Here is a 16,219-nt window from a genome sequence, read left to right on the forward strand (position 1 = left end):
TGGGGCCCGAAATTAACCTATTTCTGGGGCCCGGGCCCGCTTTCGGCGACCCTGAATGAACGAAATTAGTTACGGCTCTATTGGGGCCCGAAATTAACCTATTTCTGGGGCCCGGGCCCGCTTTCGGCGACCCTGAATGAACGAAATTAGTTACGGCTCTATTGGGGCCCGAAATTAACTTATTTATGGGGCCCGGGCTCGCTTTCGTTGAAACCGAAATGAACGAAATTAGCTACGGCTCTATTGGGGCCCAAAATTAACCTATTTCTGGGGCCCGGGCCCGCTTTCGGCGACCCTGAATGAACGAAATTAGTTACGGCTCTATTGGGGCCCGAAATTAACTTATTTATGGGGCCCGGGCTCGCTTTCGTTGAAACCGAAATGAACGAAATTAGCTACGGCTCTATTGGGGCCCGAAATTAAAATATTTCTGGGGCCCGGGCCTGCTTTCGGCGACCCTGAATGAACGAAATAGTGTTTAAATCGTTCCGAAACCAAGAATAAAACGGAATCCTAGGTTAGATACAGTCGTTGTTATTTATTTGTGGGGCCTTTTTGTAGATGAAGACATTCAGGGATTGGGCGTCGGTGTTGGCGAATCTACTACTGGTGATTGTCAGATGGGAAATGACTGGAATGCTCGGCATTTCCTTAGAAAGAGATACAGGGTTGCGGGTTGTTGGGATGGCGTACCTGAGACCTTGTCGTCCGCCGCTCTTGGGATTAATGAGAACCAGCAAAGGGTGAGTCCCGGTCAACGGGGTTATCTGGAATGACATGGCCGACACTGACGACTGATTCGATTCCCCGCCTCCTCCGCCAATCATACTCGAGTCCGTCCGAGAGAGACTTTTCTTCGGACAGCTTCCGCTCACGCTCCGTTGCCGCTCCTTCAAAGAAAGAATACACAAATGTTATCATATAGATACAGGATTCGTACAACTATTGCGAAACCGATTTCCGCCGCGCGACAAAAGCCACGGTCACACTAGAGCTTAAAGGGGAACGGCCAAGCTTTTCCAAATATGGCCTTATTTCCGTATCAAAAGATTAACAAGACGTTCAATATACTAACACGTACCTTTTTTGTCTTGAAAAAATAGCTTTTGGCCCAAAAAGTTGAAACGAAAAATAACGCCAGGTGTTTGGGTTTGAATTTTCGCCGCCATCTTAGGGACTGCCGCCAGCGCCCCTAACCCCGTATGAGCGATTTGCGAACTATCCCAACTTTTAAAATCGCGCAATTTAGGCTTAAGTCTCTTATAACTGGAACGCGCTGCGAAACAATTTTTTTTTGCGTCTTCAGCAGCGCGCGCTTTTGCGTTGTTTTTCTGTCTCACCGACTTCTCACCAGGTGTCGCGGCGGACGCGCGCTTTTCGATTTCCCGAAATTTCTTTATTTTATTAAAAATTAAACACTCAATATTTTTTTATGCGGTTTTCTCCATAAATTTTAGTTTTTAATGGGCTATAAGGCTATCTAACTGGTTAAAGCTTGACCGTTCCCCTTTAAAACCCAGTTTAGGTCGGTTTGAATGCCCGTTTTGACCACCGACGGTAATTCTTAGTCAGGTGCGTCTTAAGACCTTTTGGGGTTCTGGGCTATATTATTTATATATACATAAGTATATGTATTTGTAAAAGTGTTCCACCCGCAGCACTCTGGTGTACTAGGAGAAGTACCGAGGCTGGACCACGGCTGACGCTTCCACCCTGTATATAACAAACCAAAACTTTTAATTTCAAAAGTATAACCGCTTCCACCCTGTATATATCAAACCAAAACTTTTAATTTCAAAAGTATAACCGCTTCCACCCTGTATATATATCAAACCAAAACTTTTAATTTCAAAAGTATAACCGCTTCCATCCTGTATATATCAAACCAAAACTTTTAATTTCAAAAGTATAACCGCTTCCACCCTGAATATATCAAACCAAAACTTTTAATTTCAAAAGTATAACCGCTTCCACCCTGAATATATCAAACCAAAACTTTTAATTTCAAAAGTATAACCGCTTCCACCCTGAATATATCAAACCAAAACTTTTAATTTCAAAAGTATAACCGCTTCCACCCTGAATATATCAAACCAAAACTTTTAATTTCAAAAGTATAACATAGGTTTACTGGAAATAAGATTTTTACTGACATGAAGTCACTGTTAGATTTTAGAAATTGTTGGTACCGTATGATACGCGATGTGGCAATGAGTCAAATTACTTTAGACGTAACTAAAAGATACATAATATTAAATGAGCTTAAATAATATTTAACCAACTAAATATTTATCCCTAGAATAGAGGCTGTATGACTGGCCTTTCCGGGGCCCCTAAACTGGCTGGGGGCCCTGGGCTGTAGCCCATTTAGCCCGTGCCTTAAGACGGCCCTGATCTTAGTTCACACGTGCGAAATCGTTTCACCCCGGTTCGCTTATAGCCAAGGCTTAACGTCATTTCAAAGTATGACCAGAATTTCGAAAATACCAAAATGTATCCCAAAACAATTAGTTAAACGTGTTTACTATACATACAGTAATATTATTTGACATTATTTAGAATTTTATCCCCATTATTTTGGAAAATACGAGCAATTTGACTTCCCCGCCTGGTCGTTTTGAAAGCGATTCTAAGCGAACCGACTTCGACGAGTTGCTTCCCGAACCAACACGAAGCGATTTCTCACGCTGGTTTTGAAAACTAGTTATCTAAACCATGGGCCAAATAATGATAAATCCAGGACATGACTCTGGTACCTTCACGCGTACTAAATCGACCGTCCACTAAAAGACACAGGCGGCCATTTTAGTAGGGGGGAAAAGGAGGAAAAATAATAAAAAATTGGGGGAAAAATCAAGCAAGTTTCCGGTTTCCCGAACGCCATCTAGTGATGACTGAGTCGGAATTCGGAAATAAGTGGCGGTTGTAATTCGAAAATCCTGCCATATTTCGCCCCTCATTTTTTGATACATTTTAACGATTCTAGGAAAGTATATGTTTAATATTATATAATTATATATATTATACTAATTATGAACTTAGTACGTATAAAAATAAGTACTTACTTTAATAACCACACTATATATGATAACTGTGAATAAATATTCCAGGATATTTACTACGACGACCACGTGTATTATTTTTGAAAACAGTCCCTAAAACATTTGCCCCCAAAATGACGTAGTTTCGCGATCGCGCGTTTTTCCCAATAGGGGGCAATAGTGATCGGGTGTTAGCGCTGTTGGACGGGTTTTTCGCATAGAGTCATGTCCTGGATTTATCATTATTTGGCCCATGTCTAAACGAAGCGATTTTAGTAGTAAGTGTGAACATGGCTTAAATCACCTCACATTTCGGGCTCTTAGCGACTGGAATAGTTGATTTTATAAAATGTCTTTACGCTTGCCCAGCTTGTTGAAATGCTGCCCTGGAATAGTTCAGCCAATGCCTAAGAATGAGTTCATAAACTCTTTAGTGGGAGAGAAAACGGATCCACAGCTGAAGCGGGGAGGCAACATTTCAACAAGATGGCCAAGGTTATTTTTTAAAAAGAACTATATTAACTGCCACAAGATATCCTCAACAGTCAATCAAAGGGCTCTTTTCGTGTCAAACTCGTAGATTGGGTTAATTATAATTAACTAATTCCTCATGTTTCTTATCAATGTATATATTTTTTTTAAATAATAATTTATTTATGATGTATTTTTGGTTTTATTTAGAAGGTGCCATTATGTACTCTATTTATGAATAAATAAATAAATACACATTTCCCCGATTTTAATGATCTTATGCCATTGCTAACTTCACCAATCTTATCTTGAAGAGGTATATGGTTACTCATTTCATGATTGAAATTTAAAATAAATTAGTTTCTTATATGATAGAAGTAATAAAGTCAAATCTTTAATGAGAAAAACTTACTGGGGTATAATTTGTACGATTTAGGACCACTTTCGGAACCCTCATAAATTTTCATGATTTCCTGATTTTTTACAAAACAATTGGAATTTCCCTGATATGAACATTTGCATTTGCAAGAAAGTAGCTAATGTCGCTCGATTGGTATTTGCATTTGCGCTAAAGTAACTAATGTCCATCGATTGGTATTTGAATTTGCGCTAAAGTAACTAATGTCCATCGATTGGTATTTGCATTTGCGCTAAAGTAGCTAATGTCCGTCAAAGGTCAGTTTCAGAATCTTACCAACATTGAAGGTCAATTGCTGGAATTAGTCTTACGGCCATCGATGGAAAGTTGCGTAGAATAATCTGGTGATCATAGGTCGGCATTTGCATAATAAAAACGTATATCCATCAAGGCATCGATAGGCTTTTTAATAAAGAACCTTACAGTCATCTATGGCCAATTGCATGAAAGAAACGTATACCCATCAAGACATCAATGGAACTTTGAATAAAGAACCCTACAGCCATCGATGACCATTTGTACGATCGATATATACTTATGCCCTTTAAGGTATCGATAGGCCTTCGAATAAAGAACCTTACGGCCATCGATGGCCATTTGCATGATAGAAACGTATACTCATCAAGACATCGATGGGCCTTTAAATAAAGAACCTTACGGCCATCGATGTACATTTGCATTGCATGATATAAACGTTGGCCATTTGCAAGATATACACGTTGACCATTTGCATGATAGAAACGTATACCCATCAAGACATCGATGGGCCTTGGAATAAAAAAAGCTTACGGCCATCAATGGGCACTCGCGCGAGTGAAGGGTACGTTTGGGCATTAGAACCATGGCGAAAACCTGGGGCAATTACTCTTAACGCTAAAAACGACGTATTTTGGCTATTTATTGAGGGCGTCATGTGTGAAGAAGAGAAGATTACGCCTTTTTCTTTCCCCTCTCGCGTTCTCTAAGAAGGATTCCTGACACTTTAAAAATGATAAAACTCTCCAAATGGAAGGCTCCTTGACCGAGAAAGAAATTTTATTTGGCGAGCCGGGTAATATCTTTTAGAGTATAGTAAGAGAATCTCTTTTAGGCAGAAGGAGTTTTAGTATAGCTTCATTCTTTGAAAGGCCCGAATATACGCCTTCGTTCAGTTTCTTCTCTTTCCATACTTTCGGGATTTCGAGTTTAGTTTTTACTAGATTATATAATTAGCGAATAAGTAGATTAAAACATTATGAAAAGGGATAATAAAGCTTAACCCCAAACAAATTTGAAGAAATTTAAAAACTTACTTATTTGTTTAGGGTTTAGCTCGAGGGGTCGGACACTTGCCATTATTTTGTACGGAATTTCGGGATTTCGTAGAGATTTTGGCGATTTTATCAATACTTTTTGAAATGATTTTGGGATTTCAATGTTAACTTACCATAGTGAGAGTTAAAAGATTTTGCGATTTTAGACAAAGTGTACGGGATTTTGGTAAATGTCCGACCCCTCGGTTTAGCTTTATTATCCATTTTCAGTATGGACTAATCTACTTATTCGCTAATTATATAATCCTTTACAATGCAGTCCATAGGTGGTTCCTTTTAACTTAGTTTTTACTAGTGTTGTTCATTTTCCGGAAAAATAAAATGCGGAAATATTTTCCGGAAATTTTTCCGAAAAATCCAAATTTAATCATAAATTACTTTTTAAGGATTTTTAATTTTTTTTTTACTTTATATCGATGTAAAATGTCTAATAACAGTAAGCATACTACAAAACATTAATAGTGTTACATTGTTAATCAGTTTAAAGGTAGTCAAGAGGTTTAGTTTTACTTTTAAATTCGAAAAAATGAGGCGAAAATGCCGCTTTATTTAAATTTGCAAACAATATTAGACTAATCATGGATAGAAAACTTCTTTTATTTTTCGGAAAAACACGGAAAATTTTCCTGAAAAAAGGCCTCGGTCATTTTCGGCGGAAACGTTTTCGGACTTACAACTCTAGTTTTTACAGATGTCACACGGTACAATCGCGCTATAACGAAATTATAATTTTCTTTAGAACGGATGATTAAAATATTTCTTATTGTAAAAAAAAACTATGGGTTACTTCGTAAATAAAAAAGAAAGGTTAGAAAATTGTTAATTTCTTTTCACAAACTCAACCTCAATAAATTCCCATTTGACAGACACGAACGAGTTGTATAACCCGTAATATTTCACAAAGCGGAACATAGTTAAAGCGATGAAATAAGGGGTCCCAAAATTGAAAGCCCGGGGCACGCTGACCCATAAAACACGAGGGAACAAAAACTAAAAGAACATTAGTATTCAAAATCAGTGTCCAAAGAATAAGTGGGTGCAAGATTTATGGAACGGACAAGTTGCGGCGGACCACCTTAAGTACTTTCGAAAACGTGTTTGTGACGGGCCATAATACATCACATTTCGTTCACACAACATCACTTCTCTGTTTTACCGTTCTTCTTCTAAAAACTGTCTAAAAATGCATTTACCCGTGAAGATACATTTTTCAGAGAGACTAACTCGTAAATCGTTGTACTTTGAATAGTACCGTTCACCAAACGGTCAAGCTTATAGCGAGTGGCGGCCCCAAAGGCAACCCCTTATATGCTTTTCCGTAATATACCAAAAATATTCCGTAAAGTATCGCCCTCTATCGTAGCTGCATTGAAAAATATTCCTGGTAATTCTTTAAAAAATACTACATATCCTACTGTGTATGTTGATAAACGTTAAGATGGTGTGTAAATTTTCATATTTTACTTTTAATTTATTTAATCGAAAAACTATTTACTATAAAAAATAAAATGTGGTCATAATATTTATCTATAACAGTAATCTCTGCTGATAAACGTAATGTAAAGTGTGTTCTTTGTCATATTTTAATTTGTTTTTGTTCTACGTCACACGACGTCACCCATGCTTTTTCTTATTGAAAAAAATTCTACCCAACATGGCGGCCACAGCTAAAGCTACGGAGTGTTAGTTCCCTATTGAAAATATGTTTTCTGTTTTAGGAACTTGGCAGCATGACGTCACGCCGTACCTTTGGCTATGGCCGCCATGCTGGTATTTTTATTTTTTCCAAAAGCACGGGTGACGCATTATCTACGTCATGCTGCCTTGGAGTAGAGACATTTCACTGGAGATGAAATGCCCATATCTGCAGCATTGAGTTTCTTCCCCCATCAACGCTGTTTAAGCCCTCCCGGCATGCACTGCGTCTTTGGTAGGGGCCAACGTTTTACCTGAACTCTAGCGAAGAAAAAGCGAGTTATTTCCATTGAGTTGGGAATATGAATCTAGAGGTCCAATCAAAACGTCGGATTTCAGTATTTCGCGAAACAAGTTTTTAAAAAATAAGAATACTGTTGTCTGCTCCCAAATGACGAGAAAACTTTATCACCCTACCCGTGGCGCCGTCTATCTCTCAATGGTTCGTTCAAATAAGACGCGTTTTCCGGCAAAAATATTTTTTTTTTCAAAAATAATGGATGGCGCCACGGGTCAAATGATAACGTTTTCTCGTCATTTTAGAGGAGACGACACATTCGTAATTTTCAAAAACTTGTTTCGCGGGAACAGATTTGATTGGATCTCTAGATTAATATTCCCAACTCAATGGTTATTTCCAAGACACCCTTTAAATATTTGTTAGCAATGGGAACCGTTGTGTTTGATGATTTCCTTATTTGTTACAGATTTTATTTCAACATTGTCACCTTCTATTAATAATTTTAATTTATAAAAGAGAAAAATAATTTGTTAGGCCTTGGTTTTAGATACAATATCAGATTAATGTAACAAGATTTACCTTCATTTTTTTAATAATTTTTGAAAATTAACTATATGTTTTTAATTAATTGTCTAGCGACTTGCACAATAGTATAGAAAGAAATGATAATATGCAACGAAATTCTAAGAGTGCACAAGATACGCTGTCCGAAACTAGTCGGGCTATTTTAATTTTAAATAAATTTATCTTGTGCACTCTTAGAATTTCGTTGTATTTTATCTTTTTTTCCTAAACTATATGATGATCATGTGATATCCAAAATATTTTAAACTAAAACAATCCATTATAAAAAAACTAATACAAACGGAAATAATAAAAGAATCGATCCATTCTAAACTTCTCCAAGCTCCAAAACGACCGAATGTTTAAAATTTTGTCTCCATAAAAACCCGATTGAGGGCGACGCTTAAGGAGCAAAGGATTCTGGGTAACGTTGAGCGGAACTTGAGCCTGACAGACTTCCCAAGTTCCCACACTCTTTTTCCCTCCAGTCCAAGCCCCGGTCCCGAGACAGTGAACGTGTTAAATTCGACAGTCTAGGACTTGGATAGCGACGCAAATATACTGCAGTTATTTAATCCCCGTTTCGTAAGCTTTGGGAATCTCAGCCAATCAGACTTAGGCCAAGCGCTCACTGCTCTTCGTAACGTCTACGTACTAGCTTCCACAAGCCTCTGCTTCGTAACGGAGACAATGCCTTGTGGAAGGCAGGACGGATACGAAACGGAGAGCCAGTGGGCGCCTAGCCTAAGTGCACTAGTTTGTACGATCTTCCGTAAACGATATCTATCAAGATACTACACTAGAGGGTTTAGGCTTGCATTTCGGCATCCGTACGTGGAATCCACATTTAGAACTAGTGGATATTAAATTCGTCTGCTTGCCTGATTAAACATTTAAACTCCAACCGGCCTGGTAATGTTATTATATTCTGCCATCGAAAATTTATCTTTGTAGAAATGCGTATAATTTTTAATAAGTCGAATGTTGCGACATCTGTTGTCAGTTTATATAAGCTTTGAAATTTCGTCGGAAATTAGAATTTAGCTAATTTTTTTAAAATATTTTGATAATTATTACTAATAAACATTCTTATTAAATTTTTATTTAGTTAAAATATTTTTGCGAATTATTGTGAATATTTGTAAGGCACCTTAAAAGTTTTCATTAACGGACAAATGATGGCGCCACCTAAATGTATCAACTGCCTTTTAGATGGCATTACGAGTTAAGTTGGATATAAATATTTTCCGTTGGACACTCCAAATGATTAAATCACGATTAAAATTAAATGAAGTTGTAGCAATACGCCGATCGCAGCCAGTCACGGAGACAGGCGAGTGACAGCCGAACACGAGGTACCACCCGAAAGACTAATTGCATAAATTTTAATTAACTCGGGATTCTCGTAACTGTTGTCTGCTAAATTTAAAAATTTCGTCTGCTCTGACAGGAATGCACAGTTGATTGTATGTCTAATATATTTTTACAAACTTTACGGTGTATAAAGTTTAGGTAGATTAAATATTTAATCATAATTATTATTATAATTACGAAGTCTACGTCAAATAGTACATAAACCACTATAAACCGTTCAAAAATGGCTTACAGTGAAACAAACATTTATAGCGAAGACTCTAAAGGTTCGATTTTAATGCCTTTTTTAAACTAGATGGCGCTAATTTCTATTTCTAACACTATTTGAAAAACACTTCTAACACTTTTTTAAAGGCGAAAACTATTCGCTAGTTTTGGAGTAATTTTTAGGAAATAGCGAGCAACTTCAAAATACAGTTTGGCTGTTATTGTATGGAAGAAGTTGGTAGTTTGGGGAAAAAGGTGTATTCTTTTCGTCCCAAAGCGAGCGAATAGTTTTGCCCTTATAACCTTTCTAACACTATTTTAAAACGCTTCTAACACTTTTCTAAAACGCCTCTAACACTATTTTAAAGCACTTCTAACACTATTTTAAAACGCTTCTAACGGTATTTTAAAACACTTCTAACGGTATTTTAAAACACTTCTAACGGTATTTTAAAACACTTCTAATACTATTTTAATGTTTTATGTTAAAACTATATATAAAAGCTCAACTCGGAATAAATTGGGCAGAAAAAGAAGTACAAAAATATTAATATTTTTCGCGGTTTTAGATGATTTAAAATATAAGACTGAACATTGTCGCCATCTGGTGAGACTTCGGGTTTTTAAAAATAGATCTCAAATCGTGACCTCTATGATCACCTCCATTGACAAAGGTGTATAGGTAAAGATTGTGTTAAGTAACTAAATTTGGTCGTGGGCCCGTGGGATTTGTCCACTTGCCCACCTGGTCAGAGGGCTCAGAAACACAATAGCATCGTAACTTTCCTAACTTAATAAAAATGACATTTTGCGTCCTCTATAATCAAGTGAATAGCGGTAAAAAGTTTGGGCCGATGCCTTTGGATGCGCCGTCTAGCGGGCTACCATCGAGATTGGATTGAATGAAAAATCACAGCCTAAGAAAACGAGGTCTTCTAATTAGGGGCCAAAATCTGGGCTAATCGAGACAAGCGGGCGCTCCCCTCTTAAATTCCAATCATCCTCTTAATAATGTTGACGTACAACCAGCTCCGTCCTTGCAAAAACACACGAAGAGCCCAGCCAGCCTATACTAGAAGAGTGTTCCCTTTCCGTTTGTTTAGCACGGTTTACGCTAGATGGCGACGGCTAAGCCAATCTAAAAGTCGCGAAGTTACCTTACCCGATACTTAAACTAAATGAATCACGGAGGTACAGTTTGTACGACCGCGATACGGGACTACGGTATTAGGTAAAATTAGAATGTGAAACTATACGGAGGCGTTGGGAAGGCGGTGGAGAAAATGACTGGCAACCCTTCCCCGAAGCTGGCGCGGAAAAATTGCCAATGACAAATTGTCGGAAAAGGAAGTTAATTATCGCGAGTTCGAAAGATTTATAAGTCGCTTTCCTCCCTCTAGCGGTGGGTGTAGGTACTAGGTATATCCCATAGGCTTGCCTGACACTCTTCCGAACGTTACAAAACTCGTCGTCAGCCCTCGATACGTGCCCTAATTAATGTTTCCTAGCAACCGCTGTTTTACCTGACAACTCGACAAAGCTCGAGAGATCTGTTAGCTAATGGGGTAACTCTACCGAGACAAGAAGCGCGAGGGGATCGGAATTGTTAACAATTTAACAGAAAAAATTCAATCATTCGTGTATTTCTAAAATTAGATTTTAAGATAAAGAGAAACAACTTGTTCGATGGGCCAAACTTAATTTAAAAAATATATTTCGTTCAGATAAAAGCCTGCTGTTAAGTCACCAAGGATTACTTCCATTCAAAAACCGCGCTAAATGTTGATCTATTTTTGGCCTACTGGCGCCTGTAGAAGTGTTCTACACGCAATGCACCACTGCCTCGGGTAAAGGCCACATTTAGGTTCGTATCAAATCCCAACGGAATCTTCGGCAGGGAGTTAAAATTAACGCATAGTTGAGCCGATTAACGAGTAAAATTATAAAAATAGAGAAACTACAAATCCAGAGGGCGCTGCCACGTGTGACTATCCGATGGTGGTGGCGGGGACGCGCTCTGGTCAACCCTCGAGGGAGTATTACAGAGAGGTCGATAGCGAAGGGAACACGAAAATTCGTTCCAGAAGAGATGGAGAGGGAGAGAGAGAGAGAGATAGATAGGGGGGGGGGGGGGCAGGGGCGACGTATTCGCTTCGCCGCAGCGCATTAGTGTAATGCAGTGATAACATTTTTGCGGGACGCTTAAATTACGGGCTTTTGTTTCGTTATCCAGAAGGAAACGTCGGGTTGACATCGTTTAGGGAGAGGGGGCAGGCGATGGGGGAGTACAAAGTCCAAAGGGGGCCCCGGGTCAACCCCCCCTCCACGATAGAGACAGACTGTATACGCGTAATTTATTATAATTATATTTTTTGGACAAATATACATTGGATAAATGGTAATAGGGGCGAGTCAAAACAACAACAAAGGAATGGGTGGGGCATTTATCGCTTCGAAGGGTTAATTAGCCACGCGCTAATTAGTTAAAATAGACCAAGTAGATAAACAAATCCCGTCTGAATATAGGCGAACACTTTTATACTGCCCCGAGCCGTTTACGGGCAATTTCGAGCTTTTCTGCTGCTGGGCCAGAATATAAAAATTTGGTAGTGGTAGATAGAGGTCGGTGATGGTTAACTTTTATTCAATAGATAAAGCTCTCAAAATTATTCGTAAAACGTTTTGATCAAGTAATTTATATTTGTGTATTATACGATTAATTTGTTGATAAATTCGACAAAAAGCTGAAATTTTCCGAATAATACATGTTTTTTAACCATTTTCTGAAATATTAACCGGTAAATTTCTTTGTTTTTATTTTTTCCCGAAAAAAATCAATTTAAACATGGATAATGATTAACCGTCCTCTAGTGGTAGAAGGGAGCGTTACCCCTTCGGAAATTTTCCAGGGAGGACTAAGTCACTTTTGGTCGTTTCAAAGATTCTACTAATACTAGAAAAGTTAAAACTTTCGATAATTTGGGCATCTCCCCTGCAAACTTTAGTTGTTAATAGGTCCTGCTAAATTTTAATATTAGTGTTGTAAGTCGTAAAATAACCGAGGTTTTTTTCCGCAAACATTTCCGTCATTTTCCGAAAAAATAAAAAAAAGTTTTCATTCTATGATTAGTCTAATATATGGTTTGCAAATTTACATAAAACGGCATTTTCACCTCATTTTTTCGAATCTAAAAGTAAAGGTAAACCTCTAGACTAGCTTTAAACTGATTAACAATGTAACACTATTAAAGTTTTGTAGAATGTTTACTGTTATTAGACATTTTATATCGATAAAAAGTTAAAAACGTTAAAAACCCTTAAATTATGTTTAAATTTATTATTTTTCCGAATATTTTCTGGAAATTTTTCCGCATTTTATTTTTCCGGAAAATTAACAGCTCTACTTTATACATTTTGCTGTAAATTCCCTTACGAGATTGACTGGATCCAATGTCCAAAATTTGTTAATTGAATCAAATATTTTTTTATCAAAACGGAATTTCTCACATTGTAATTGGATAAAAGTTTGGACCCAATTTTTATATAATTTGGAAGCAAATTTGATATACTATTTTCGTAAGGGGTATCTTAAACTTTAGTCAAGATGTCTAGGGATTTCAGTCTTTCATAAATATATCATAGATAAGACGTACATCCCTGGATGGTAATTAATTATCGTAACAAGTACTTACGAGGACAATTGGACATATGGATGTAGGTGGAAGAATGTGATCTCGATGCGCTCCCAAGGTGCAGTCGGGCTTGACTTGAGACGCGCAGTGATTGTGAAGCTGCAATTACAAATATTCCACTTAACAGTTTGATTCAAAAGTAATTGCTTTAATTACTTACAGTCATTTGGCACCATCGACAGTGAAGTCCGGTGATGCCGTTGTACGATTTGATTGGTTTTTTGCACTTGCTGCATTTGCCCGTGCAGTTACCCTCCGTCCAATGATGGCTCATCGACTACCCAGAAAAGTTCGTTATTTTCACCATCGTACAAAATTATTTGTCAATTGGAAGATTGCTGCATCTAGGAGCAACAAACACAAGGAGAACGCAGCTAGCCTTTAAACACGCTAACGCAGTGTTGCGTGCAAATTTCATTGGACGAACCTTTACGCCGAACGTTTTACGGGCGGGGGGAAGACAATTTCCGAATTTTCCCCTTTCGACGGCAGCAGGCGCTAAAGCGTCTAACCAATGAAAAATGTACACAAGAAAATGCACGACTTTTGACGGGTTGCGTTCTTCTTGCTGTGTTTGTTGCTCCTAGGTTTCATCGACTTATAATAATCAGCTAGGCTAATAAGAAACCAACCTAGGGCCAAGTCATCTAACGACTTTTATTGCCTTTAAATACGGGTGGCCGGGTTACAATGCGTAGGAGGGTGGTGGCGAGCCCTTCATGCCACGCGAGCCACTCACTATTACCGTTAACCTTTACGGAAAGGGGAAATTGAAAACTCGGCAAAAAAACTCTTTAACCAGCGGGGGAGAGAACTTGCAACCCCTTCTGCGAGGCAAAAGTGCTAACCACTCCGCAACTCCACTAAAGCCACGGTCACACTAGTGCTTAAAACCCAGTTGGAATGCCCGTTTTGACCGCCGACGGTAATTCTTAGTTCACACGTGCGAAATCGTTTCACCCCGGTTCGCTTAACGCCAAGGCTTAACGTCATTTGAAAATACTAAAATGTATCCCAAAACAATTAGTTAATCATGTTTACTATACATACAGTAATATTATTTGGCATTATTTAGAATTTTTATCCCATTATTTTTGAAAATATAAGCAATTTATCTTCCCCGCCTTGTCGTTTTGATTCTAAGCGAACCGACTTGGACGAGTTGCTTCCCGAACCGACACGAAGAGATTTCTCACGCTGGTTTTGAGGGGGGGGCACAGGAGGCACATGCCCCCCCCCCCGAAACGTATGGTCGGACGTACAAATATTTTTAATTTGTTACTTTTTTTTTATGGTGTGCCCCCCCCCCCGAAACAAAATCCTGGCTACGCCACTGATTAGGGGTAAGTGTGAACCTGCCTTAAGTTGAAGATGGCGCCACACAACACTAGAGAGCGTTCCAATTAACACGTGCCACGGAGCATTCGTCGCGCGCCGTTATTAAATAGAAACGGGAAAGTCCATTGAGTTGGGAATAAATAGAGGTACAACTAAATCTGGCTGGCGCGGGACCAATTTCGTTCAATAAGGAGACTTTATCAACTTTATCGTTCTACCGTGGCGGCATCTGTCTCTAGTGGTGGCAACTACATTGCAATTGAATTTTTTCGCGAATCTGATGCGAAATTGAAATGTATGATTACTCGTAACAAACAAACCTTTGAAGTTGTTTAAAAATAATTTTATTCTTTCAACACGATCCTTTTTAACTCAAGTTACGGTGAGTTAGCTAATAATTATGCATTTTTAGCAATATAACTTTACAAAATATAGATGGCGCTACCGCCTAATTATAAAGAGGAATTTCGTACAGTCTGATCAGAACAGGGGGGCTATTCTGTAAACATTCGAACGGGAATTCGATCTCGATACCCTATACCATGTCGAGATCGACTTCGACAATTTGCATTGATTTATGCTTATTCGAAATCTTTACCGAATACCATTCGTCGAGATCTCGAAGTTCGAAATCTAGTTTTCGATCGAAAATTGGATTTCGAATATTTACAGAATAGGCCCCCAGGTCCCACGTAACCATGGCAACCGAAATCGTAATTGTAATTCTAGCCGTATTATTCCCAATTCAACGGGAAAGCCCTTAGTGGAGTGTGGCGGCGTCTTTTGTTTAGTCAGTGTAAGAATGTCCCAACGAAGTATCTAAAGGAGAAACACATACCTGACTTGTTTTCTTGGATTTAACGTAGGTACTAATGCATGAAGCGGGAGCTCGCTGAACACATCGTTCATGCACCGTGTATTTACAAACTGCAAAATGAACGTCAAAGTATAAGATGGAGTTCTTTTCCATTCTAAATAGATGTCAGGGCCCTCACTCAAATCTTCAATTTTTTTATAAGAAAAATAGGATTATATTTCAAAAAATATAGGACTTTATAGAACTATTTTTACAAAATTATAGGATTTTATAGGCAGGGTTGGAAAAAAGCCGGCTTTTTAAAATAAAATCCAGACCAGTGGTTTTAATTGGCTATAACCGGTTTTTTTCGGTTATACCGGGCTAAAATATAAACAGTACCTTTTACTTATGTAAGTAGAAATTGTCTGCAGTTATTTTCGTAAATAAGAAACTAAACAAAGAAAGCGAAATAACTATATAAAATAACTGAATTCTTTTGATTTCCTCGGGAAATTCCCCCTAGTTTTTGTGTATGACAGAAGCCAGGCAGCGAACTTTGGAACTTTAAACCTACCGAAAAACTGGTAAAAGTAAACCGGTTTCTAAACATGAAACAAAAAATAAACTAAATTTCTAAATAAAAACTATTAATTTACTAAAATATTCATATTGTAATTTTTTTTTTAAAAAGCCACAAAAATCTGGATTTTTTCAAGTGGCTATAACCGGATTTAACCAGGTGGTTATATCCGGTATGGCTGGTTCTATGCTAACCCTGTTTATAGGACTATATATTTCATTTACTAACTTTCTGCATTTAAAAACAAAATCAATATTTAGATAACTAAATCTTCGATTTTCACTTAAAAAATAGAAACTATTTAACAATTTTATCACAAAATATAGTAGTAGCTAACCTTATTAAAAATAACAAAAATATAGACTATAATTTGTCCTACAGCTAAATCTAGAAATTTAACTGAGTGGCTGGATTTTAAATGGGTAAAATATTAAAATTATAGGATTTTATAGGACTTTTGGGGGATTTTGTTAAAAATAAAGGATG

General features: G+C 37.8%; 1 protein-coding gene across 4 annotated transcripts in view; it reads right to left on the reverse strand.

The window, feature by feature from the left end:
• Dgk (diacyl glycerol kinase 1) overlaps positions 1-16,219 on the reverse strand; it is a 193,722-nt gene that overhangs the window by 19,679 nt on the left and 157,824 nt on the right. For all 4 annotated transcript variants that reach the window (XM_090158525.1, XM_090158524.1, XM_090158522.1 and 1 more), the window contains exons 12-15: positions 15,193-15,281; positions 13,177-13,293; positions 13,017-13,115; positions 694-890 (exon numbers count right to left, since the gene is read on the reverse strand). In XM_090158525.1, the coding sequence (XP_090014651.1) occupies positions 694-890; positions 13,017-13,115; positions 13,177-13,293; positions 15,193-15,281 (502 nt within the window). The remainder of the gene's footprint in view (positions 1-693; positions 891-13,016; positions 13,116-13,176; positions 13,294-15,192; positions 15,282-16,219) is intronic.

Source organism: Leiobunum rupestre, chromosome 9 (assembly GCF_980474605.1).
Source record: "Leiobunum rupestre chromosome 9, qqLeiRupe1.1.hap1, whole genome shotgun sequence".
In the NCBI taxonomy this organism is placed as follows: Eukaryota; Metazoa; Arthropoda; class Arachnida; order Opiliones; family Sclerosomatidae; genus Leiobunum; species Leiobunum rupestre.